A 24,846-nucleotide genomic window follows, 5' to 3' on the forward strand; every position below is an offset into this window, starting at 1 on the left:
ACTCAAGGTTGTTGACTGATTTACCACTGTTTTAAGCGTGCGTGCGTGCGTGCGTGCGTGCGTGCGTGCGCGCGCGGTGGGATAATCTCAAGACAGATTCAGAGTTCCGCAGCTGAATTTGTCGGCAGCTCCCGCTACAACAAATAGTTAGGATTTGCACTCTATTGGACGTTGAGCAAATTCAAAGGAATTTGGCGATGGAGGTGCCATTGTCAAAGATAGTCCAATATTAATTTATTTAAATATTGGACTTTGACACTGAGATGACGTTCTCCTTTCAGAGGAATTGTAGTGGAATTTTGATGCACATTAAATTAAATATTTTAGAATTTCACGTAAGGCTAATTTGTTAATTTGAATCACAAGACAGTTACTGGAAAAAGAAAATATATAATAAGAAATAATAAACCGTTTGAGATAACATTTGCTTTGGTAATCTTTCACCCTTTTGCTCTGAATTTCCTTTTTTAACATAAGTGGAGAGACTTAAAAATCTGCACAGCATACAGTACGAATCCACCGTTGATTGTTGAATAACAGAAACAAACCTCTCTTTCTCTGTCCACACTCACACATGCCATGTTGTCTGTCTGTCTGTCTGATATATCTATTTTGTTATTTTTAAACTCTTGCAGCTCCTCTCTTTGTCTCTCTCCCTTATACAAACAGTTGTTCCCTCCTTCCCTACTCCTGATACCCATGTCTGTTTTTCCTAGGAACTTCACTATCCGTTTCATGCCCATCCCCATCATCGATGCCTCCCAGGCTCTGAAGGCCAGCCCTGAGAAGACAGAGGATGCTCTACTAAAGGTATATTAGCTCGTTATTATTAGCTCATTAAGTTTTATTTACTAGAGTAGTCCTATAAAGGTTCCTCTGGGTGAGCAGTAAAGAGGGCAGTTGTTTGTTCCTCAAGGTCGCCATGCTTTCTCCTTGGGATAGAGCTGCAGTGTAACAGTCATATAAAAACTGAGACTATAGATACAGAGTAATAAATATGTTGGTTTGTGTATAGCTTATTGTCGGTATCAGTCGAGCAAAGAGGGTGTCCATCCCCGTTACAATTGTTTTCTCACTCAACAGTAAACAAACCAACATAACATTTAAGTGTATAGATAGAGGGTATCTGCACATTTCGAAAGTGTCCATTTAAGGACTTTTTAATACCTCTAAAATGGCAAATTAAACATTGGCCAAATTGTCAAATATTAGAGGCAGACATTGTGAAAATAGCCAATCTACACGCTCACAACACCTCAGGTCACAATAGAACTGTGTGAAATGTAATGTAATGCCTCAACTCTTAGTGCTCGTCAGGGTGGGGGGTCCCCAGTTGAAATAGTATTATTTTGGGGGTCGCGGCCTGAAGAGGTTGAGAACCACTGCTCTAGACCCTTAGGAAACGGTTTATTTGTGGAACCTATTGTACCCTCAGCTCTCAGTACTTAACACATGCCTTAATTACCAAGTTGTGCTATTCATACCTTGAATTGGTGGTGGAGTTGAACCTTGAACCTTCAAAGGCAAGCACCCTACCGACTCTACTACCCGGGCACAGATCGGCCCGCACAGATGGTTTTGTTTTAATAAAGACTAAAAGTGATCCCACAGATTTACAGCCTCATATCATTGTACTTACTGTACATGGTAATGAAGATGGTTTTGTGTTTTCTTTCCTCTCCAGATAGAGAATTATCTGTACAGAAACCATGAAACCAGGAAGTACCTCCAGGAACAGGCCTATCGGCTTCAGCAGGGCATCGTCACCACAACCACGCAACAGGTGCAGTCATACAGCACACAGTCATTTACCTTTAAAGGACGACTTCATCAATTCTTCATATAATTGGTCCTCACCAGAGTGTTGTATAGAGAGAGTGGCGTCACTCCCGTTCACTTCAAACAAACCGCGAACCGGAAGTTTACAGAATGCATTGAAGTCTATGAGGTGTAAAGTGACAATGAACCACGTGACCAGCACTGTTTCTGACCCCGCAGTGGCAGAACTCTCTGATTAGACGACTCTGGTCCTCACTAATATTTATGATAACATAGCTCAACTGTGGGCAGTTCAGAAACCCGTCTACCAGTGGTATGGGAGTATGGGTATGGGAGTCGCTGGGGAATCTAAGCTAATAGAAACGACAGGCTTTCTATTCCTGACAAGTTTCCATGCTATAATCGACGTCATTGTTCTCCCGATAATAAAAATCTAAATATCTTTTAGATTTTAGGCAAAAATCTGCCTAACGATGATGTCACTGGTAGACGGGTTTCTGACCCGCCCACAGCCCTCCTAAGAGACACAGACCGAGTAGATTTTTCTTTCTCCATTTTATCGCGAATATTAGTGAGGAGCAATTATATGAAGATAGATTGGAAAGTGGTGAAGTCGTACTTGAAGTTGATTTATTTTCATCAAAGTCACTTACAGATTTCATACCCTTTTTTATTTGTATCTCCCAGATGATTGACAGGATCTGTGTGAAGGTGCAGGATCATCTGAACTCTCTGAAGAACTCAGAGACGGAGGTCATCCTGGAAGATGTCAAGTCTGCAGAGAACCTCATCAAAGATGCCAGGAACTCGAAGACGGTGAGAAAGAGACACGTTATCCATAGAGTACTGCAGAGTTTCTCAAAGTGGGTGCCGTGGCACCCTAGGGTGATGCACCCTGGCCACAATATGCCTTCCAGTTGGTTCCAAGATTTCTAGCGGAAAGGCTGCATTTAACGGAAGTTACGTCATGCGGTGCAGGTCTGTTTACATTCCCCAGCGAAAAACTAAAATAGATTGTAGTTCTTAACTTGATCTTAACTCACTTCGTGCCAAGGCCACGAGAGGCCGCTAGAGTGCCAGACATTTCTCCATAAGGCTTCATAGTATCATCCGGGTACCCTGGCAGAAGTGGATTGGGATTTCACTGCATGCATTGCTATGACCGTGGACCGGAGGAAGAGAGCTAAGAGTTAGCTATCGGCTCTTTTTTTTATAAGCCCGACCGGAGGCTATTTAGCCGCAAAAAAAACGTTGTCGCTGCCCTGGGAACACAGTTCAGAGAAAAAGGTCTCTAAAGATCTGAGAATGTATTGGATTAGGCGGCGCGGTGCGGCGGCGTTACCCGATTACGGGCCGGTGGAAAGAGAGTGCGGTAGGCGGCCTGGTTCCAAAATTAGACCGGGGCTTCGTTGAGGCCTCCGATTAATTAATTCATTTTATTAAAAAAGCCGGACTAGATCGGGATCAGCACCCCGGAATACGTCGCGCCGCCGACAGTATAGATTGAGTTTTTTTGGGGGGGCTCTAAACTTTATTCTAAACCATTTTCAATGGAATAAATCGTCGGACCATCTAGACTCGGTCGTTGGAAAGCGTAGGACGAGCCAGGACCACCCACATCTCTACAAGCAGCTCAGGGTATGTAAAATAGCAAAAAAAACATTGTATTGTATTGAAAAAAAGCCGAACTTGTTCGGATGTTTGTATATTGTTTATTGCGTTCGCAACCGACGGAGCAGGAAACGTAGACCAGATTTTTTCAGCTGAGAATACGTTTGCAGGGACACCGCACTGTGAAAAAAAGACAACTTGGAAAATGCATATTGTCACCAGACTTTTCTCTTCGCAGATGAGTAAGCCTGGCTACGCGAGGCTAATGGTGATGCAAGTCCAGGGGTACCTCAGGATACTTTAATAATACAAGCTCGTTGTGAGCTTGTAGATCAGCTATTTTTGGTGAATGTTTCCCACAGAATAGGAATGCTGGGGTTTAAGTGGTTAAACACCAAGTATAACAATTATTTTCAATCTGTCCTATAATGGAAACGGATACGTTTTCCTCGTGGCATAAACCTGAGACAAATATGTTTGAGAACCTCTGCAGTACTGTATATCAGGAGGACATTGAGTTAAAACACCTGATAAAGGCAAAGTGATGGACTTGTTAAAGTCTATCACACCATTGAAAGTAATAGCGGCGGAACATCACAAGATGACGCCATATGTCCATTGTACGGCACTATGTTGTTGCACTTTCTTGATTGCTGATAATACAGTATGATACTTTGTCTGAACAGAAAAATAGGAAAACTAAAAAACTTCTCTTCCACACCTTATTGAGATTTTACTAAGTTTTACTTTTTCTGGAAAATCACTATACAGAAGAATGATTTATTTAATGATTTAGATTTGAAGCTACATCTGATCACTCGCCATGACCCGTCCAACATTAATGTTGAATTATCTTCTATTATTCTTCCACAGCTCCTACCCAACTTGTACCACATAGGAGCAGCTTCTAGAGAGGAGGTGAATGGTTCGTCGTTGGGACCCATCCAGGAGAAGCTGGAGTCTATGGCTGGGGAGGTGGCTACTGTCATGGACCAACAGCTGCAGGTAGACCTACAGTACAGTTACGATGTTGTGTTGGCAAACATAAAGTTATACTATAGCAGTAAAAACTTAACTATTTTTCACAGAATATCTTTCATAGAATATTTTAAAAATGTTCTACCAATCCCCCATTCGACACGGACAGAGACACGGTCTCTGTGCTTCTGTGAAAAAGAAAGCGAGTCGTTTTGCCCAAGCTTTCCCTAGTTAGGGGTGAATGAAAATACCCTGTTTTGACAAAAAACGCAGCGAAAGTCAGGAAGCGGAGATAAAGGTGTTTCCGTGAAACTCCCTTTTTTTAATATTAATGTTATCATTGAAATCATTGTTTTGTAAATTATTTGGAGGCCCACTTGCAATATCCTCACGACTCTCTAGTGGGCCCCGGCCCGCAGCTTGGGAATCGCTGGTATAAACTAATGATGCTGTGACACAGCACAAAAAAGAAAGGCTAAAAAGAGGATAACTGGTTGAATATATTGTGTGGTTATAGATGCAGCTACAGTACAGCTTCTGTCAATTCCTTCCCCCTGTCGTTAGAACTGGAGAGAGGCACGACCCTTTCTGTGCTCATTCCTTATCTATTGATTTCCTGTCAGCTTCAACATCACACACTACAGTACATGCACACGTGTGATCTCAGTTGCACACACACACACACACACACACACACACACACATGATACGATGACTTATGTGTACGTACACTAGGGCATTCACGAATAGTGATTTTTTGAATTCGAATTATTCGACCTCAAAGTATTCGAATAGTCGGAATTCGACGGGAATTATATATATATTTTCATCCAATAAAAACGAGCCATTCTCGGCCTCTCAATCATTGATGCGCTGTTTCAAGTCTTGAACACAACATGCGAGTGAGGGTTAACCACTGGAGGCGGGACAGACCTGAAGGTTAGTGAAATACGATTGGCTATTGACCGTGGCATTTACAAATGAGCCGCGACCTGATTGGACTAAGCGACCAGCAAGTATGGGTGCGCTCAGTGCTTCCCCTGGAACAGTACATTTGACAGCTGTATAGTTTGCCTGCATCACAGCGCAACAGTTTCTAATCAGTTTCTCTTTCATGCTCTAAAATAAAAAGACTTTAACCCAGCGGTTCACATTACCAAACAGTTTAGCCCGTGACCCAAAATAGAAATTAGACAATCGCCCAGGACCCAAACTAGTGAAAACAGCAGATCTACAAGCTCACAACGCCGCGGCTCGCACCGTGAGCTGGTGGAAATAATAATAAAAAATGACTGTTCAAACAAATCTATAATCAGCAACAGGCAGTTAGGGTCGATCCATACCGTTATAATTTCGGTTCGGGAGGACGCCCCGACCCGAAATTATTTAGGTTCGGGGGAAGTTCATTCATACTTTCTTAACGGCTAGTGCCCAAGTCGCTTGTAAATATTGGAGGTCCGTGGCATGACGACGTTTGTGGCCGATGAATGAGCATTGCAGGGCGGGACTACACTGAATGACTGGAGGTCCAGTGAGTAGCAGCTCCAGCAGGCAGCAGCACCAGCGGGCCGGGGTCTCTTCTCTCTCACTCACACTCACAAACGCTCGGCTCGAGCTCTGTCAAAAACATTTAATCTACAAGCTCACATTATAGACGTGCCGCCTCCCTTGCTGCATGTCATCACGCAGTCACAACTCGTCGTGGAAAAGGAAAACATATCAACACGGAACACTAGCAATTAGAAAAGTTGTGTTTAAGCTCCTCTTTTCTCTTTAAAACGGTCGGCGACGCGTTAGCAGCGATTAACCTCGCCTACCAGGCTTTCTCCCGCAGCGATACACGCAGCAAAGGCGTGTGTGTGTGTGTGTGTGTGTGTGTGTGTGTGTGTGTGTGTGTGTGTGTGTGTGTGTGTGTGTGTGTGTGTGTGTGTGTGTGTGTGTGTGTGTGTGTGTGTGTGTGTGTGTGTGTGTGTGTGTGTGTGTGTGTGTGTGTGTGTGTGTGCGTGCGTGTGTGTCGCGCGCGCGCCTCCCAGTCCACCAGCTGAATATGTATCCGCTCTCTGATGCCCAATACACGGCCACACAAGCATTTGGAAGTCGGCGTGTCTCCCACTCAAACGACGTCTGTTTCCTTGGATTCACAGCCGAGAATATGAACGTGAAGCTGGGATGAATGAATGAGAAGACACCGCTGAGTACCGAAATTAAGTCGGGAGGTCACAACATCAGCATCATGACATCAGTATATAGACTGCACCAATTCATCCACCAGGGGCATTGACAAATCATCTTTTATGACTTCCTATCTAGCCAAGCTGTATGAACCATGAATAAACAATAATAATGATAATAATTTTTAAAAAAGAAATTAAAAAAAAAAAAAAAAGAGTAAAAAAAATATTTTAAAAAAATAAGCGATTTTCGAATTCAGTTTACCAAGTCGAATAGTGACGTTAGTATTCGAATATTCGAATATTCGAATATTCGGTGAATGCCCTAACGTACACACACACACACACACACACACACACTGCCAAATCTATCGATTTCATTTGGGAATTAGCATCCCACTCATGCACATAGGCATACACATACACACCTACACCCTTCATGTTGTTGTACATGTCAACTCAAGGTTAATTGCTAGTGGCTAATCAGACTAAAGAGATAAAAGACACAGATAAGCAAACTGTATGTTGTGAACCAGAGGTTTATTCAATCAAAAGGTTCATACTGTTATCAGAGTGCATCTTGCTCATGTAACTAAAAGGACATAATATGTCCTTTTAGTTAGCTTTAATTCTAATTTGAATATATTATCTTCAAATTAGAATTAAAGCTGCTACAGTTTTGTTATTAACTCATTCTGAGCCCAGGACATTAACGGATTAGGGGGTCCAGAGTGCCCCCTCCCGGCCCCATTAACGGCCGCTGTCTTATTTTGAAGGCCAGAAGTCTAGACCGGAAGTACTTCCGGTCTGACGTCATCGGATCGTGCGCCGGAACCGATGCGTGTCCACGTGGAGTTGTGTAATGGCCGACCGGGAGCTTTTATAACTGTGTAAAATAAGCGAGCATCTGCCTCCATCCTAGCTTCTAAAGTGTAGTTTTGAGATAATGGACATTAAAGATGAGATCGGCCGTCCACCTCAATGTTATGGGATGACTATTGTGTGCTCGTGGAGCCGTGATGATGACAAATCAGCGCGGATTTCGTCTCCGGAGCGTCGGCCATTGTACTAGGTATTTTTACTCGCCGTTACAGTAATATATTACTTTTCCCGCGACATCGCGTGGATGGCACTATAGATACTCTATTACTTTTCCCGCTTTTAATGAGTTAAACAGTACCGCAGTACAGATAATAAATATAAAAAAAAGCTATGCCAAAAGGATAACACAAAAGACCCTGGGGAGCTTGTTTCCATTGTGGACTACTGAACTCAATTAATCACCAAGACATCCACATACATTACATATCAGTAAAAACGCTAAAAGCAATAATAGATATAGGAAAAAGTGGGATTGGGGGGGGGGGCTTAGTAGTAATCAAATGATGATGTGGCTGTTGGTGGGGCATACCACATTTTTGTGTCAGTCAGTATAGTAGAACCAGTAAGACTCCCTAATCGGGAGATAAGCGACCGTCAGGTCGCAGCGTGATTTTGGGGCAAAATGTGTAGGAGTAGTGTCCAAAAATGTGTTTGAAAAAATCGTCCTGATGGTGGTGCTTTATGGGAGAGATCCATGTTGATGAGATGAGTGTAGACATACTGTGTACCGATTTGCGTGATTTTAGGGCAAAATCTATAGGAGCAGTTTCCAAAAATGTGTTTGAAAATATCGGCCTGCATGATGGTGGCGCTATATTGGACAGATCCATGTTGATGACATGAGTGTAGACATACTTTGTAGCGATTTGCGTGATTTTAGGGCATAATCTGTAGGAGTAGTGTCCAAAAATGTGTTTAAAAAAATCGGACTCATGGTGGCGCTAGAAGAGGGTCATGTGAGAATTGATGGGTTGTGGTTGTGGTTTGGTAGGCAAGGAGTGTGTGTGCAAAATTTGGCATGGATCGGGGCAACGGTTGCGGAGATATGAGCAGGGGAAAAGTGTGACGTGTGACAGACAGACAGACAGACAGACAGACAGCTGGTCGAGGTTTTGATAGTAAATGCGACCTGATGGTCGCAATAAGTTTAGATTCACTGTCCTGTGTAAAACACATGTCTTATCCCTATGTTTCCAGACTCTGTTGGAGTGCATGGTGGATGCAGCAGAAGCCCTCTGTCCCCATGTGATGAAGAGGAGCAGTCTTCGGCCAGAGCTCATGAAGGCCAGCACAGCCAAGATGGTCGTTCCCAGGAGCTTTGTCACCAAAACACTCCTGGAGCAGTCGGGGGTTGATATTATTAACAAAATAAGGTTTGTGTGTGTGTAGTGTATACTGCATGCGGTTTTGCTTCAATAATCAAATGTCTGTTGACGCTTACAAATACAAAAAACTTGCACTCGGCTGTGGTAAAATTCTGCGCAACATGCAGAGTTTGCAGGTTAAAATCCATCGTGGTGCATCTGGCTTTGAGCTTTTCGAGCGTCTACATGAACACAATTGGCACAAGTGTTCAGAGAGGGAAGCCGGGCGGGGAGGGTGAACATTGTCACTGCCGCCCCAGCTCCTACGGGTTGGGGGGACCTGTCAGCAAGGAGTGTTGGGCGGGAGGAGTAGGACGAAGGTTCTACGACCTCCTGGTGGGGCCTCCTCACTGGCAGTTGAGTCAGTACAATACAATAGCAGAGACAACACAGAAATGTGTGTGGGAAGGAATCAGTTGGAATAATTACTACATTGGGGAGAAAAAAATCACTCAGTCTTGTCAATGCCTGTGATTTGTCTTTCTCTGATTGCCTCCTTCTATTGTCTCGCAGTGAGGTGAAGCTGAGTCTGGCGTCTTTCCTGTCTGACCGTATCGTTGATGAGATCTTAGAGGCTCTCTCCACCTCGCAACATACCCTGGTAAGACTTCCACTTAATGTTTGCTGTCCATGAACAATTGAAGGTTTTCATATTTTACTCGTTTTCCCTGTATTGTCCTTTTAGCAACAGAATGCTTGTCCCTCTCATCCATTACATCATTCACTGCCAAGAGCAAATTAATAAAAAAATCAAACCTCGGTTCGAAGTGAAGCGGTGAACTTTTATTCTATGTGTTCTAGAGTTATGAACTCTGTGATCTATACATTCTTTATATTCTGAATGAATTAATGATTTTATCTGGAGGGCCGAATTGTCATGTGAAGCTTGACCAATCCTCAAAGTATCCAATCATCAGACCGGGACAGACACTACACACATACGTACGGACGTACGGACGGACGGACGGACGGACGGACGGACGGGACAGATAAAACCTGTTCATTCTGAACTGAAATGGCCATATATGGACATGGGACACACATTTTGCTTTTTGAAAAAGCCTATTCATTCTGGACTGATATTCTGGACGTACGGGACAGAAAAAACCTGTTCATTCTGGACTGGAGTGACCATATATGGACATGAGGTGACATACATTGTGTTTTTGAAAAAACCTGTTCATTCTGGACTGAGATGACCATATATGGACATTAAACACACATTTTGTTTTTGAAAAAACCTGTTCATTCTGGACTGAAATGACCATATATGGGCGTGGGACACACAAAGCCACTCATTGGAAGCGGTTTTCACCGCTTCAAAAAGCCCACACTACCGTTTACCTTTTCAAGTAGTCACAGAATATTTCCAGTATGATCGATCTCCCAATCGACACGGACACAGAGGTTTTCCCTGGGCTTCCACAAGTCATTTGACCCGTCTGTTCTGTAGTTATTGTCCATTGAAAATGTCATGTTTTGTCAAAAATGCATCAATAGAAAATGCATTTTTGACAAAACATGATAATCCAGCCTGACAGTGTGTCGCGGGTTCGAGTCTCGATTCCGACCTTTGCTGCGTGTCACCCCCCCCGATCTCTCCCCATTTCCTGTCAACCCTCTGTATACCCTACTAGTAAGACGCCTCAGGGGAGGCGTGCCATGTCTTGGCCATCTGGCCAGTGATGTATATCCGACCAGTTACCCATATATGGAGACCCCTGGTACCCATACATGGAGATTCATCTACTGTATATGGAGATATGCTGTGAGACCCCAAACATGCTTACTCAGTTATTCGTTGTCTGTCACATCTGACATCATACATACAATCCCTTTTGTGCCCATACATGGAGATCCCTGTCTGAACCAGCCCCACAGATATGGCCCGTCTTCCTCCATATACTGTATGGGCATTCCCATATGAAGTCCTGTTAGATATGGGCTTAATATTGATGACACCAGGGATCTACATATATGGGCATAAAAGGGATTCTGTTAGAGTGGTTCCCATGACATCACAACATACAATCCCTTTTATGCACATACATGGAGATCCCTGTCTGAACCAGTCACACAGATATGGGCTGTTTTCCTCCATATATGGGCATTCCCATATGACGTCCTGTTAGATATGGCCTTAATATTGATGACGTCAGGGATCTCCATATATGGGCATAAAGAGGATTTTGTTAGAGTGGTTCCCATGACATCACAGTGATGTCAAAGCTTGATGTCAGAGCGGAAAACCCATAGACCGTAAAAAAGGTGTACACGTCCAGACAGACAGACAGACAGAGTCAGTATTTGCCATTTCACATACTAAACTTCGACCGAAGGTCGCAATCTATAAAGGCAAAAAATGCATAGGAAAACAAAAATGTACACTAGATGGAGGCATGGAGCTATTCTTATGAAACACTTTAGTGGCGTAGGCCTTTGAAAAACGATGTCCAAAGATGCAACTTCGTGCCGCACTGCGAGCTTGTACATCTGATATCTTTGAGTATTTTTTTTAAATCTTGAAAGTGTGAGAACTACTGATTTTAGAGGGCATTTGGAGAATGGGCCTCAGCTCTTAATGGGTTAATTAATTATTTCTCTCCTCACAAAAGCACACTGATCAGTCAAGAAAGGTCCAAGTTCAGTGAGTCTTAATTATCTTCTCCATTCATCACATTCAACTCATTTCCCCTGTCCCTTCTCTGCTCCTCCCAGGCAGACCACCTGGTGCGTCGAGGTCGTCCCCTACAGCAGCAGGGCTCACTGGACCTGGACGTCCCCGAGGAGAAGGTCCCTAAACGGGCTTCCGTTGAGCTGCTGGAGGGTGAAAGGCTGGACGATCTGGAGTCATGCATGGTATTGTGAGGGTGGGGGGTGTTTGTACGCCTACTGTGAGCTACGTGTTTGTACATAATGTATTGATGAGTGGTAATTGGTAGCTTTAAAGTTTAACTTGTACTATATCAGTTCTCCAGATTATATCAAATGAATTATGGGAAAGTCCCTTTTCCCTATGTAGTTACAAAATTATTTGTGAAGACATCCCATGTTCTTTATAATCTTAATGTTGCCAACTTTTCTAATGTACTAATTATTTTAACACTTCTAATGGACTACACTCTTAAATGCTTGCTGAACTTTTCACGTTACAACTACACCACACAGTGAACATGATTTGTGAAAACTTAAAATGTATATATTTCCCCTTCAAAACATGTTTTGGGGTCATTTTTAACTACTGGCTACTGGCTAGTCTGGCTTTCACACATTAGAAGGGAAATATTGTGTAAAAAGATATCATTTTCTCATGCAATGCATATTTTTGGAAAAATATCTTTTGTGAGGTTTATTGAAAGCAGACATTCAGCTGGTGGACCTCCAATCTACACCCTCTGATTGGTCAGGGGCAATCACATGGTCAAGTTTAGGTATGGGTTTGTTGAGGTCGAATGGCTTGTCTGGAGTCTAGAGGGTCTTTGTTTGCAACTGACTCCATGACTCCTTTAACTCATTTACTGACAGATAAAAAAGATCTACTCCTCTACTTTCCCACACAAAAGTAAAGTAAGTTCCTGGCATGTTCCGTTCTTTAGTTATCAGCTTGAATAGAGCAAGGCCAAAACATGCATATACAGTATACATATATATGCATATATATGCATATGCATTTTTATATCTCAAACCAGAGATGATATAGCTGCTTGATCTCTGTTAAACCGCCAGAGGGGTGTGTGTGTGACTGTGTGTGTGTTTGTGGCCACACACAGGCCCCCCTCAGACACACACGCTCAGTCAAAAGCAGGGAGAAAGGTTTTCTTACCTTTCAACATGGACACGTGCGTGTCCATCGTGCACGGCTCTTGCACGACGCATGTGCACGCCGTTCGACGTTCACGAACAAAAAGAATGCATGCAAAACGGAGCTACAGCTGTAGAGATATGCCCATTAGTGTTCACAATGGAAACGAACAGTAAGAAACAGAGCTATAGAGAAATGGTCTCCGGTTCCGGCGTTTCCGGTTCCGGGTTACCGGCCATAATCCGGAAGTACAAATAAACTGGACACTGATGGGCCCAGTTTTGGCGATCTGCGATCGTTGTTTGGATTGTTTTATAACCACACTAATAAAAAGCCGTTTTTGGCAACTGACACCATTGTTAAAAAAGGTGTAAAAGAGGTTTTTGGCAGTTAAAAAGTTTTTAATAACACACCCCTTGTGTTAAATAAATCCCCCTGTTGAATCTAATGTGCATTGCAATTCTCAAACCCACTAAGGCCACTTCTTATCTATTGTAATATAGCTATTGTAATATTTATTAACAAATACTGTGAATTATTAGCAGAAGTTTTGTCAATGCCAATACCTTGGTGTCAAAATATTGCAATTTCAGCAATCCAAAGAAAGCTTGTTGTTTTAAAACACCACATAGGTAAATACTGTGAAATGAATGGATCTATCATGTAACGTTCCACTCCTGGTTTAATGACTGGAAAAGGAATCATTAAGAGACACAGAGAGAGCTGAGCTAAAGGCTGGCACTGCAGATGTTGTAGGCAGTAAGCCTGGAGGAAAATGATTGCTTGAGGTGTCAGGTGTTTTACAGAGAAAACCATTGCAAAGAATCTAGCTACAGTATATTTCTGTTAATGTCACTGACCAGATAGCTGTCAAGAGTGGTTAGATCAACTATGGTATGCACACACACACACACACACACATGCATAGGCGACTTGCGTGTAAACACTGACGTATACACATAGACATACCGCACCTGCAGAGGCGTCATTTGGGTATGGCAAGCTATGGCAGCTGTCATACCTTGGCTACAGGGGGAAATAATAAAATGTACTTTTCATCGTGCCTGTTGCTAAGGCATGGCAACATGACTGGTGTCTTCGCGCGCAAGACACCAGTCATGTTGCCATACCTTACTTTTTTCTGAACTGACGCCACTGCGCACCTGTAAAATGTGATTAGATCAGTACACATACAGTACACACACACACCTGCACACACAAACACACATCTCATACGGTACCTGCCACATGTGATTTGGCTAGCTCGTATGTTATTCTAAACCGGCAAGACAGAGTTCTGTATTGACAATTGCATTACTCCGAGCCTATGAATAAGAAATTAGCTCTGTGTGTGTGTGTGTGTGTGTGTGTGTGTGTGTGTGTGTGTGTGTGTGTGTGTGTGTGTGTGTGTGTGTGTGTGTGTGTGTGTGTGTGTGTGTGTGTGTGTGTGTGTGTGTGTGTGTGTGTGTGTGTGTGTGTGTGTGTGCAGTACAGAACATTATGTACTGTGGTGCACCTGACTCAGTGTCATTTATCTAAGCTCATTTCAAAACCTGCTGTCCAGACATAAACACAAACTAAACAGATCATGACCCAAATTCCTGCAGCATATTTCATAGTGTAGGTCTGTACTGATAGTCTGATACTAATACTAAAGTACTATACAGTACTGTTGGTTATTTGCCCATACATGTATGTTTGAGTGTACGTACTGTATGTGTGTTTCCACTGTATCTTATACTCAAACAAAGTACTCAGTATCATAGTGTTTGGTCTGATCATCACTCAGCACTGGATTATACTTACTTATTATTTGTATCATTGGTCAGTGCAAAAACAATGTTGTTGTTTTTTTTTCTTTCCTATGACATACAGTATACAACATACTGTATTGTATGTGGAAACCCTTTCCGTCTTGTAAATGCAGGCCACAGCAGTGTATAGGAGTGTATCTATTCTATAGCTCTTAAGCTAAATGTATACTCCACCAAGTGATGGGATGCATTGTTAGGTGAAAAATCGGTTCTTTTTTGGCAAGTGACACCATCCTACAAAGGAGTATAGATTTGGCTTTGGCATTCTCTTTAGTGGCTGTTCTTTTCCTTTGTGCTCTCCTTCTTTTTATTAAAGACAGGGTGCTGTGATTTTTTTTTACCCCTAAAACATGATTATCAGGTATTATGATTATACTTGGGGGAAGATCTTTAAAAAAAAAAAAGTGTACAGAAAGTATTACAATTATGGTTTTATGTGGCCACACCCACCTGTTCATTAAGTATACATGTACCTGGTTTTCAGGTGGGTGGTGACTCAGCTGAAGCCACACCCACAGATGATTAAAAAGGGGCATAGATTATTTTATTGTGTGTAAAGTGGTGTATTTCGATTGGACCTTTTGACTCAAGAGGCTTTCAGGAAGAAACCAAAAATACCCAGGGAAGACATACTGTATTTGCATATTACAACCACACCTGGGGGTCTATTAGAGTATTGTTAACTCCATAGACACATAATGTACAAAACAGGAAAAAGTACAAAACTATGGCACCACCTCTTTAAGCCTTACTTTGTGATCGTTCTGTTTCTTTTTTCTTATTTTTTAGTTTCTTTCATTTATTTATTTATTTGTTTATTTCCTCTGTTCTTCCCTCTTTCAACCCTTGCCTCATGGAGACTCTGTGCTGCACGAGTCGTGTAAGTAATCCTGTGCTGTCCCCCCTCACCTCCACACTCTCTTTTTGTCTTATAGTTTTGTTTTGTCTGTCTTTCTCTGTCCACACTGTGCCTCTTCTTCACTGTGTCTGCCTGCTGTATTGTCCTCTGTGCTTTGCCTAGTTTAGAAGCATCGACAGCCGTCGCAGTGTTCACATAATTGAGTCCTTGCAACACTTAAATAATATGTTTGAAGCTTTTATGCCTTAACTTAAGACCTGGTCACGTGGCAAATGCTGTTTGGCCACTCAAAACAGCTAAACAGCCTTTGCCACGAAAGCTGATTTACATGAATTTGCACTTTTGAACATTTGAAGTTCAAATTGTTAAACAAACTAATTTGGAAACCACTGTGGTTGAGCAGTCGGTTTTGCGTCTTACCTCGTATACTGCTGTTTCAAATTCCATTCACATCCTACTGTAGTATAATATTTTAGCCCAAGTTTTTTTTCTCTTAAACACAGGGTCAGGATAGCTTTGCCAAGAAAAGTAGCATCTCACTCATCTCATCAACATGGATCTGTCCTAAATAGCGCCACCATCAGGCCGATTTTTTCAAACACATTTTTGGACACTGCTCCTACACATTTTGGCCTAAAATCACACTGCGACCTGACGGTCGCTTATCTCCCGATTAGGGAGTCTTACTGGTATTCAATGCATGTAGCAACATATTTGTTTTTTGTAATTTTTGAATAATATTTGACTTTATTCAGAATGGGTTGAACAAAACATTTCCCATGTCAGCGACAGTTAGATGTCTTTGACATTCTGAAGTGGTTGAGTAGCTGATTAGTCACACCCATGCATTGACACGCTTGTATGTTTTCCTACATGTTTGACCAGGAAGCAATTTCATACCTGACAATGTGGATATTACCTCATTATTATCTCCGTTATGATTTTGCTTTTCATTTTTATTCTTATCACCAAGAAGCGAAAGTAGATGGAGGTCATAACCTCTCCAGTTTGGTAATAAATCAGACTTTGACAGGCTGTGTGTGACGCAGCATCATAACAGAGAGGATACAGTAGATACATACACATGTGTGGAAGCTAGTATGGACTGAATCTCTTATCAGAATTGCTATAGCCTTTGCAGTGGTTCATAAACGATTTTGGAAAAATGCATTCTGTGTATGGAATATACAGTATACTGTACTGTGTAAATATGATATTATGCTGAAGATAGGTGGTGTGTTGTGTGTCTAAGCCAGTGGTTCTCAACCTTTTCAGGCTGCGACCCCCTAAATAAACATATTTTAACTGGGGATCCCCCACCCTGACGAGCACGAAGAGTTGAGGCATTACATGGTTCTATAGTGAAAATAGCAGATCTACTGTACATGCTCACAACGCCTCGCAACCTGATGCGTTGTGAGCATGTAGATCGGCTATTTTCAAAATTCTGCCTCTAATATTTGACAATTTGGCCAATGTTTAATTTGACATTTTAGAGGTATTAAAAAGTCCTCAAATTGTCACTTAGAAATGTGCAGATACCCTCTATACACTTAAACTTTATGTTGGTTTGTTTACTGTTGAGTGAGGAAAACAATGTTTCACATTAAGTTAATCATCTGGGGACCCCACTAAATAATTTGGGGACCCCCCTCGGGGTCCCGACCCACAGGTTGAGAACCACTGGTCTAAGCGAGTGAAACCATCAGAGCCCCCCGGCTAGAGCTGTGGCTGATAGGCAGCTGGGGCAGTATGTTAACAATCTAAATCTAAAATCTCCTGTTGTCTCCAGATGACTCCGAAATCCAAGAGGAAAAGCATCCACAGCAGAATGTTGAGGCCAGTTTCTCGTGCCTTCGGTAAGAATCATTTATTCATTACTCTTTGTATGAGATGATGTGACGTTTCCATCAATGTGTGTACAGTATGTTTACCAGATTCGAACCCGCGACACGCTGTCAGACTGGCATTGCAGCCTAGAGTAACCTGAACCAAAACATTTTCATTCTCAGTGCCAATTTAACATTGCACTAGTGGGCCGCCTCCTCATTATCACAGCAAACTGATTTTTTCCCCTTTTTTAACGAGGTTTCTGGCCTCTTTTGAAGAAGTTGGCATAAGATATAAAATAATAATAATAATATGTACAGATAGCTTTCTTGTGTGCCTCTGCATCTGTAGAGCTGTTAATGATATTGAATACGTTTCTTAATCAGATGCCTTTTTTTCTGGCACCTTGCAACCTATTAGTTGTTTTTGTAGGCCTACTGTTAGTGAAAATGCACTTTTTATCATTTCAAATAATTGTCTCCACCAGACGAAGGCATGGGGGAGAGTATGTTTTGCCCTGCTTTTTTCATATCTGCCTTTTATAGCGCAACCAGGAGGCCGACTTATGTTAAAAAAAATCCTATTGTTCCTTGAGATTTTCTCTAAAAATCATGCAAATCCCTACACAGTATCTCTATAGTCATGAGATCAAGACAGATCAGGATTGGCCCATTTTGAACAAAATCACTTAAATCATGAACGCAGCTTGTGATTACAGAGACATTCTGCACGCACATTCCCACTATGTCAAGGAACAAATGCCACTCTTTTTACATTGACCCGTTATACCAGCAGGTCAACTTTTTCCATACACATTTTATGAACAAAACGCCTCAAGTCATGCATGCAGAGACGTGGCACCCTTTTCACATTTAGCGCCACCAGGACCTACCTGACCTGAATAATACAATTTTCTACATAATTATGATGAAGCAGCTCTTAGTGGATCCAACCGTGTGTGTATACATTATCTAATAGTAGCAACTATCTGATCGATCCTCCAATCAACAGAGATGGAGTTTGACCTGGACAAGGCTCTGGAGGATGTCCCGGTCCATATGGATGACTCTCAGCCCCCGGCGTCCTGGTCCCAGACCTTGCGTGGCAAGGACAAGCGTCCTCATGGGGGGATGGGAGAACTACCATCTGAGGAGGGCAAGAAACTGCAGCACTTCACCAAGCTACGACCCCGCAGGAACAAGAAGACCCAGTCCAGCAAGATACCTGTGAGTATATAGACAGGGTTCCCACGGTCATGAAATTCCTGGACATATTTTGAAATTCGATTTTTTTTTTCCAGTACTGGAAAAGTTTGGGAATTTATCAAGGGTCCTGGAAGTTCATGGAGAAAATAGCTATGCATTGTCTATGGTTATTGATTTTGTTACCTCTGAAATGACAAATTAAACATGGGCCAAATTGTCAAATATTAGAGGCAGAAATTGTGAAAATAGCTGATCTACATGCTCACAACGCCTCGCAAACGCAAGGCGTTGTGAGCATGTAGATCTGCTATTTTCACAATAATACCGTGTTATACAAAATTCCTCAACTCTTAGTGCTTGTCAGGGTGCCCGGGTCCCCAGTTAAAATATGATTATTTCGGAGGTCACAGCCTGAAAAGGTTGAGAACCACTGGCATACACTGCCTGTCTTTGGGCATTGCGCATGGAGTAATCGACTCGTTATTGAGCTGAATTATTGTTATATAGTCCTGGAATTTGGGTTCAATATTCTGGAAAAGTTTTGGAAAAGTTTTGGAAATTAATAGGTAAAAATGTGTGGGAACCCTGGTATATAGAACCTAGCCTGGGATCAATGCCATTTTCGGGTTTCTGATCCGATCGGAGGCGGAAACAACTAATGCCATGTTGTAGTCATCAGGGGGACTACAGGTGGACGGAACCACCAAACCGGAACCACCGGTGGCGTGCACCGAAAGATGTTTAAAATGGTATAATTGTTTCTTTTGGTATAATAATCGTTTGGTATGTTCATCTTTTCGCTGTTGCAGCGCGTCTAGCGAGAATAAACGAATTGATTCACATTATTACGGGAATAACTTTACGTCATGTTGTAGTTTGTTGTAGTTATCAGGTAGCCGGAACCAGCAGGTTTTTTATCTTTCGGTTTAGGCCATGCCTAGACCGGATCACACAGGCCGAGGTTATAGAACCAGGTTACAATATTTTTTTACTAAATGAACAGAGCAATTTCCCTGAATGCAGACAATGAGCTATATTTTCGTACATGCCTAAACCTCATCCCTAACCCTTTTTTAACTCATTTGAAAATATTTCAAATAGCCGATCTACCGTACATTGACATGTTGTGAGCTTGTAGATCTGATCAGCTATTTGAACTATTTTAAAAGTAAAAAAAAAAAGAAGACGAAATGTGTCTGATACAAGGAAATGTGTCTGATAAAAGGAAAGAAGCTAAATGTATCTTGGGCAACCTCAGATTTTCCTTCTGATGTTTTTTTATTTTATTTTTTTATTTTTTTGCTCTATTAGCAAATCAGCAGCGCTCCATCTCAGGACGGGGAACAGAACGGCCTCATGGGAAGAGTGGACGAGGGTGTAGATGAATTCTTCTCCAAGAAGGTCACCAAGATGGATGCCAAGTAAGAACTATGTGTTTTACGGGATGACGGTGCTCATTAATGACATCTTTAATAGATTCTTGTTCTCATTACTCATGAGTCATGACTCATTATTAATAAGCAGGGTTACCACGGTCATGAAATTCCTGGAAATATTTTGAAATTAGAAAAATATTTTTCCAGTACTGGAAAGGTTTTGGAATTGATCAAGGGTCCTGGAAAAAATAGCTATGCATTGTCTTTGGTTATTGATTTTGTTAATACCTCTGAAATGACAAATTATACATTGGCCAAATTGTCAAATATTAGAGGCAGAAATTGTGAAAATAGCCGATCTACATGCTCACAACGCCTCGCGTTGCGAGGCGTTGTGAGCATGTAGATCTGCTATTTTCACAATAGAACCGTGTTATACAAAATTCCTCAACTCTTAATGCTTGTCAGGGTACTGGGGTCCCCAGTTAAAACAGTTTATTTCGGGGGTCACAGCCTGAAAAGGTTGAGAACCACTGGCATACACTACCTGTCTTTGGGCATTGTGCATAGGAGTAAGCGACCTGTTATTGAGCTGAATTATTGTTATATAGTTCTGGAAATTGGGTTAAATATACTGGAAAAGTTTTGGAAATTAATTGTAAAAAATGTGTGGGAACCCTGAATAAGTCAGTCACTTTTCAAATCTTCTCTCCACTGTTACTTCCATACCTACCGTTCTTTTCTGTCCAACTTCCTTTCTCTCCCATGAGGCGTTCTCTGAAGGACTCTCTGGACGGAGAGAAGAAGAAGAGCAAAGGGGGATTCCTGAACCTCATCAAGTCACGCTCCAAGTCCGATAAAGGTGACAAGTCGGACAAACAGGATAAATCGGAGAAGAGCCAAGCAGCCGCTCCTGCGTCCTCAGGCACATCTTCAGCCTCTGCAGGCCTTCCAACCATACCCTCCTGCATCCCCGAGGAGCCCTCTTCACCAAAGACAGCTGTTAAGAGTCCACCACTGGAGCCAAAGTCCAGGTGAACAAAGCCCAACTGGATTTAGGAAGATGTGTCCTGTAATTTAGGAGGATTGTGTAGTAAGAGATACGTGTTTTTGAAGCAGTTCACTGCCATTGACGTGTGCACGGCAGGGTTTCCGCTAGGCATTTTTGGGGCCGGCCACCTTGGCCGGCAGGATTATATTTTACCGGCCAATCAATTAATTTATCGGCCATATTATATTGAACGTCACATACGTGTTTGCAGATGAGATACTGTATGTGCATGGTGCACCCAACTGATAATTACACCATTTTATGTTAGCGCTGGGCTTCCTTCCTCTTTATCACAGATGCAATTGCAATCTGTTCCTGAGTTAACAAAATAATATCCTAACTATCTACTTATGTAGTAGTATCGCTTGCCAAAAAAGAAGTGAATAGGTTAAAGTGGGCGCGCAACTCAAGCGAACCGTTTGCGCGCCCTGCCACACAGTGGCCTACAAATTAATAAGTTAATTGTATATGATTTTGGCTTCACGTCTCATTAAACCTTAATATGCAAACACACAACATTTGTTTTGTTTTGTTAATGTTATGTTGGCGCAAGGAAGGTTACTAACTTGACTTGCCTCTGTTGCTTTGACCACGATGGGATCACATCCATGCGATCAGAAAGTCATGTTGCGTGCTTGTATAATATCCATGATTCCACAGAGTTCGGGTCCCTTTTTTATTATCGTCTACTGGGTCCAGCTTGGTCTAGATTACCTTGGAAGAACCCCAGTTCTGTTCTGATTATAACACTAAAACCACGCTGTATAGCGCTGATTGTTGAAAGGTGCTGGAACTGTCAGCTGTGAAACGTGATGCTTCTCCGTAAGGCCGTGTGCGTGTCTAAAATAGCAGACATACAAGCTCACAGCGCGGCGCGTTTCGACTTGTTGTGAGCTTGAAGCTCTGATATTTCCAATGCGCGTAACCATCGTACGACGAATATAGACTGATCTAATGCGCACAGCTCATAGAGATGGGATTTATGGCTCTTTGAAGTAAGCCGGATCTCTGGGATCCGTTCCTTTCAAAGAGCCGTTCAAAAGACTGGCGTACTTTTCCCACCACTGTTCAGGAACGGCTCCCTACTGTGAACCGAATCATAATATCGTTCATTTCAAAGAGCCGTTCAAAAGACTCAATTCGTTCGCGAACGTCCCACCTCTAACAGCGCAGCATGAAGCAGCAGCAGTGGCGGTGAGCTCCGCTGTCGTCAGACTCACAGAAGACAGAACATGATACAAATTTAAAATTATGATAGGTTTTAAATAATGGTTGTAGCTTTACTACTTTAGACAAATAATTATGTGAATAATAAGATTACATGATAAAATAGCCTAAGAGGCATTTTCCCAGCCGGCCATGGCGGCCGGTGGACTTTATAATTACCGGCCAATTAAACATTTAACCGGTCAATGGCCGGTAAATACCGGCTAACGGAATCTCTGGTGCACGGTATATATGTCAATTCCTATCCAACGGTTCACTGCCATTGATGTGTATATACGTCATTTACAGTTTTTTACAGTGATCGCGAATTATAAATGAGAATCGGCACCGTATGAAGCCTCCCCGGTTGCTTAGAACCGAAAATTATGTAATCCGGAAATCTTTCTCTTAATCCGCTCCAATGCTATCAGATTTAGAAATGTCTATTTATCTCAGAATCTTTTCCCAGGTTGCGTTTTCGGTCAAAACAAGCATTTTCTCTTCGAATCCCCTGTGGTGCAACCGACTATGTCGGGTGTCTCTGCGAACATAATTGGTCCGTGTTCGGGGGAGGGAAGCCGGATGGGGAGGGTGATACTGGTCATTGCATGTATTCCTAGGGGCTGTGGTGGAACCTGTCAGCAGGGAGTGTTGGGCGGGAGGAGTAGGCTCTACGTCCTCCTGGTGGGGGCTCCTCACTGACAGGTGAGTCAGTAGGATACAACAGCAGTTACAACACAGAAATGTGTGTGGGGAGGAATCAATTGGTATAAACGACTAAATTGTGGCGAAAAAGGGGTAAAAATAATTGACCCTCTGGGACTCAAATTATAAAAAGAAGAAAAGAAAACGGTAGCACTTTATAATGAAGTACCTCAATAAAGGCTAATTAACAGCTAATAAGGCACTTATTAACAATGAATTAACAGCTAATAAGGCACATTAAGTCCTAATAGTGCATTTATAAACCCTTTACTATGCACTTATTATGAGATCAATTAACACTAACAAATCCTTAATAAAATCTTTATTATAACAGTATAAACAATTAATTAAGCCTTTATTAACACTTTATTAGGCAATTTAAAGCCACCTATTCTAAAGTGGGAACACATCGGGTACACCCGCCACTCTGACATGTCGGAAAGGAGACATGTCAGAGTGGCGGGTGTACCCGATGTGTTCCCACTTTAGAATAGGTGGCTTTAAATTGCCTAATAAAGTGTTAATAAAGGCTTAATTAATGACTTGTTGTTGTTTATACTGTTATAATAAAGATTTTATTAAGGATTTGTTAGTGTTAATTGATCTCATAATAAGTGCATAGTAAAGGGTTTCTAAATGCACAATTAGGACTCAACCGACATGTCAGAGTGGCGGGTGTACCCGATGTGTTCCCACTTTAGAATAGGTGGCTTTAAATTGCCTAATAAAGTGTTAATAAAGGCTTAATTAATTGTTTATACTGTTATAATAGAGATTTTATTAAGGATTTGTTAGTGTTAATTGATCTCATAATAAGTGCATAGTAAAGGGTTTATAAATGCACTATTAGGACTTAATGTGCCTTATTAGCTGTTAATTCATTGTTAATAAGTGCCTTATTAGCTGTTAATTAGCCTTTATTGAGGTACTTCATTATAAAGTGCTACCGCATTTTTTCGATGGATCATAACTAAAAAATCAAACCGAAGTGGAGCGGTGAATTTGAGCAGCTGTACCCTATGTGAGTGAGTGAGTGAGTGAGTGAGTGAGTAAACTGTGCCTGTGAGTGAGTGGTGAGTGTGCCTGGCCTGCACAAAACAGCGCCCCTCCTTTAACTAGTGTGTTGTGTGTGGCCACTCAAGGTATTGCCAGGCTACGGACATGGCCAGCCAGCCACCCAGCCAGCCACCCACCCACCCACATACCCACGGACATACCTGTCTATTGGGAGCGCTTTCACCGCTCCAAAAAGGGATGATCGCGGTTATACATTTTATTTTCCGGGTGAAAGAAGAAAAGATCGTTGGACGCTACAGACAGTCTTTGTTTGTATCCTTCTCACGTTCCGTGGGTTGGCGAAATAAGAGGCGGATGAATTCATTAAAAAATAGCAGCTATATATAGATAGCTTGTAGATCTGCTATTTTTTTTTTATCGTGAACATTTGTGCAAGTCTTTGAATATTTTTGACTCGATTCTATAAATGTCTTCTAAATCCTTCTTTTAAATCAGTGGTTCTCAAACTTTTTCATGTCAAGGACCCCCAAAATTACATGTATTTGGCCCGCGGACCCCCATCTCAAATTATGTTGTTCCAGGGACCACCCAGAAGCAAATATTTGAGTTACAAATGTTCGCTTTTAACTCTTTGAGTGCCAATCCCGAACTAGTTCGGCTTTATTAGCGTATCGTAGAGTGCTGATCCCGAACAAGTTCGGCTATTAAAAAAAAAAAAAAAAAAATTGAAAAATTTTTTTTTTAATTTTTTTTTTTTTTTTTTTGGACCCCATCAAATCTGGTGAACATGATTTCAATCGCGATTTTGCATGTTCCACCCCCATACAACCCCATCTAACATACAGGGCAGCCATTTTTGTTTACATTACATGTAAAACATAATGGCGATTATCTCAAGAATGCCTGAACGGATTTCCAATCGGATTTTTTTGTTTGAAAGCTGTGAACAAACTGCACAAATCCACTCCAATGCAATCCAGGATTGCATTGGATTTTTTAGAGCTCATTCTTCTCTGTTTTTTTCCCATGCATGAGGTGTGCAAGGTTTAATCATGGCTAAGTTGACGAAAATAAGGCTTCTAAAATGCTTGGTAGCCAATAGCTAACTTCAAGCTAACTTCATCCTCTTCCTGTACATGCACAAAGGAAAGTGTTCAGGCAAGTCATGGCTCCAGGGCTTGGGCATGCATTACCAG

At 42.0% G+C, this 24,846-nt stretch overlaps 1 protein-coding gene across 1 annotated transcript in view; it reads left to right on the forward strand.

Moving 5' to 3' along the window:
• The window catches only part of LOC308297165 (F-actin-uncapping protein LRRC16A-like), a gene marked incomplete at both ends in the record, with an annotated part of 139,024 nt that overhangs the window by 100,953 nt on the left and 13,225 nt on the right, over positions 1-24,846 (forward strand). Inside the window, 11 exons of the mRNA XM_080740581.1 lie at positions 717-810; positions 1,685-1,783; positions 2,467-2,595; positions 4,264-4,395; positions 8,619-8,794; positions 9,299-9,386; positions 11,504-11,644; positions 17,053-17,119; positions 18,102-18,316; positions 19,607-19,716; positions 20,442-20,705. Of these exons, the coding sequence (XP_080596707.1) occupies positions 717-810; positions 1,685-1,783; positions 2,467-2,595; positions 4,264-4,395; positions 8,619-8,794; positions 9,299-9,386; positions 11,504-11,644; positions 17,053-17,119; positions 18,102-18,316; positions 19,607-19,716; positions 20,442-20,705 (1,515 nt within the window). The remainder of the gene's footprint in view (positions 1-716; positions 811-1,684; positions 1,784-2,466; positions 2,596-4,263; positions 4,396-8,618; positions 8,795-9,298; positions 9,387-11,503; positions 11,645-17,052; positions 17,120-18,101; positions 18,317-19,606; positions 19,717-20,441; positions 20,706-24,846) is intronic.

The sequence above is a fragment of the Nannobrachium achirus genome, assembly GCF_963921795.1.
Source record: "Nannobrachium achirus genome assembly, chromosome: 2".
NCBI lineage: Eukaryota > Metazoa > Chordata > Actinopteri > Myctophiformes > Myctophidae > Nannobrachium > Nannobrachium achirus.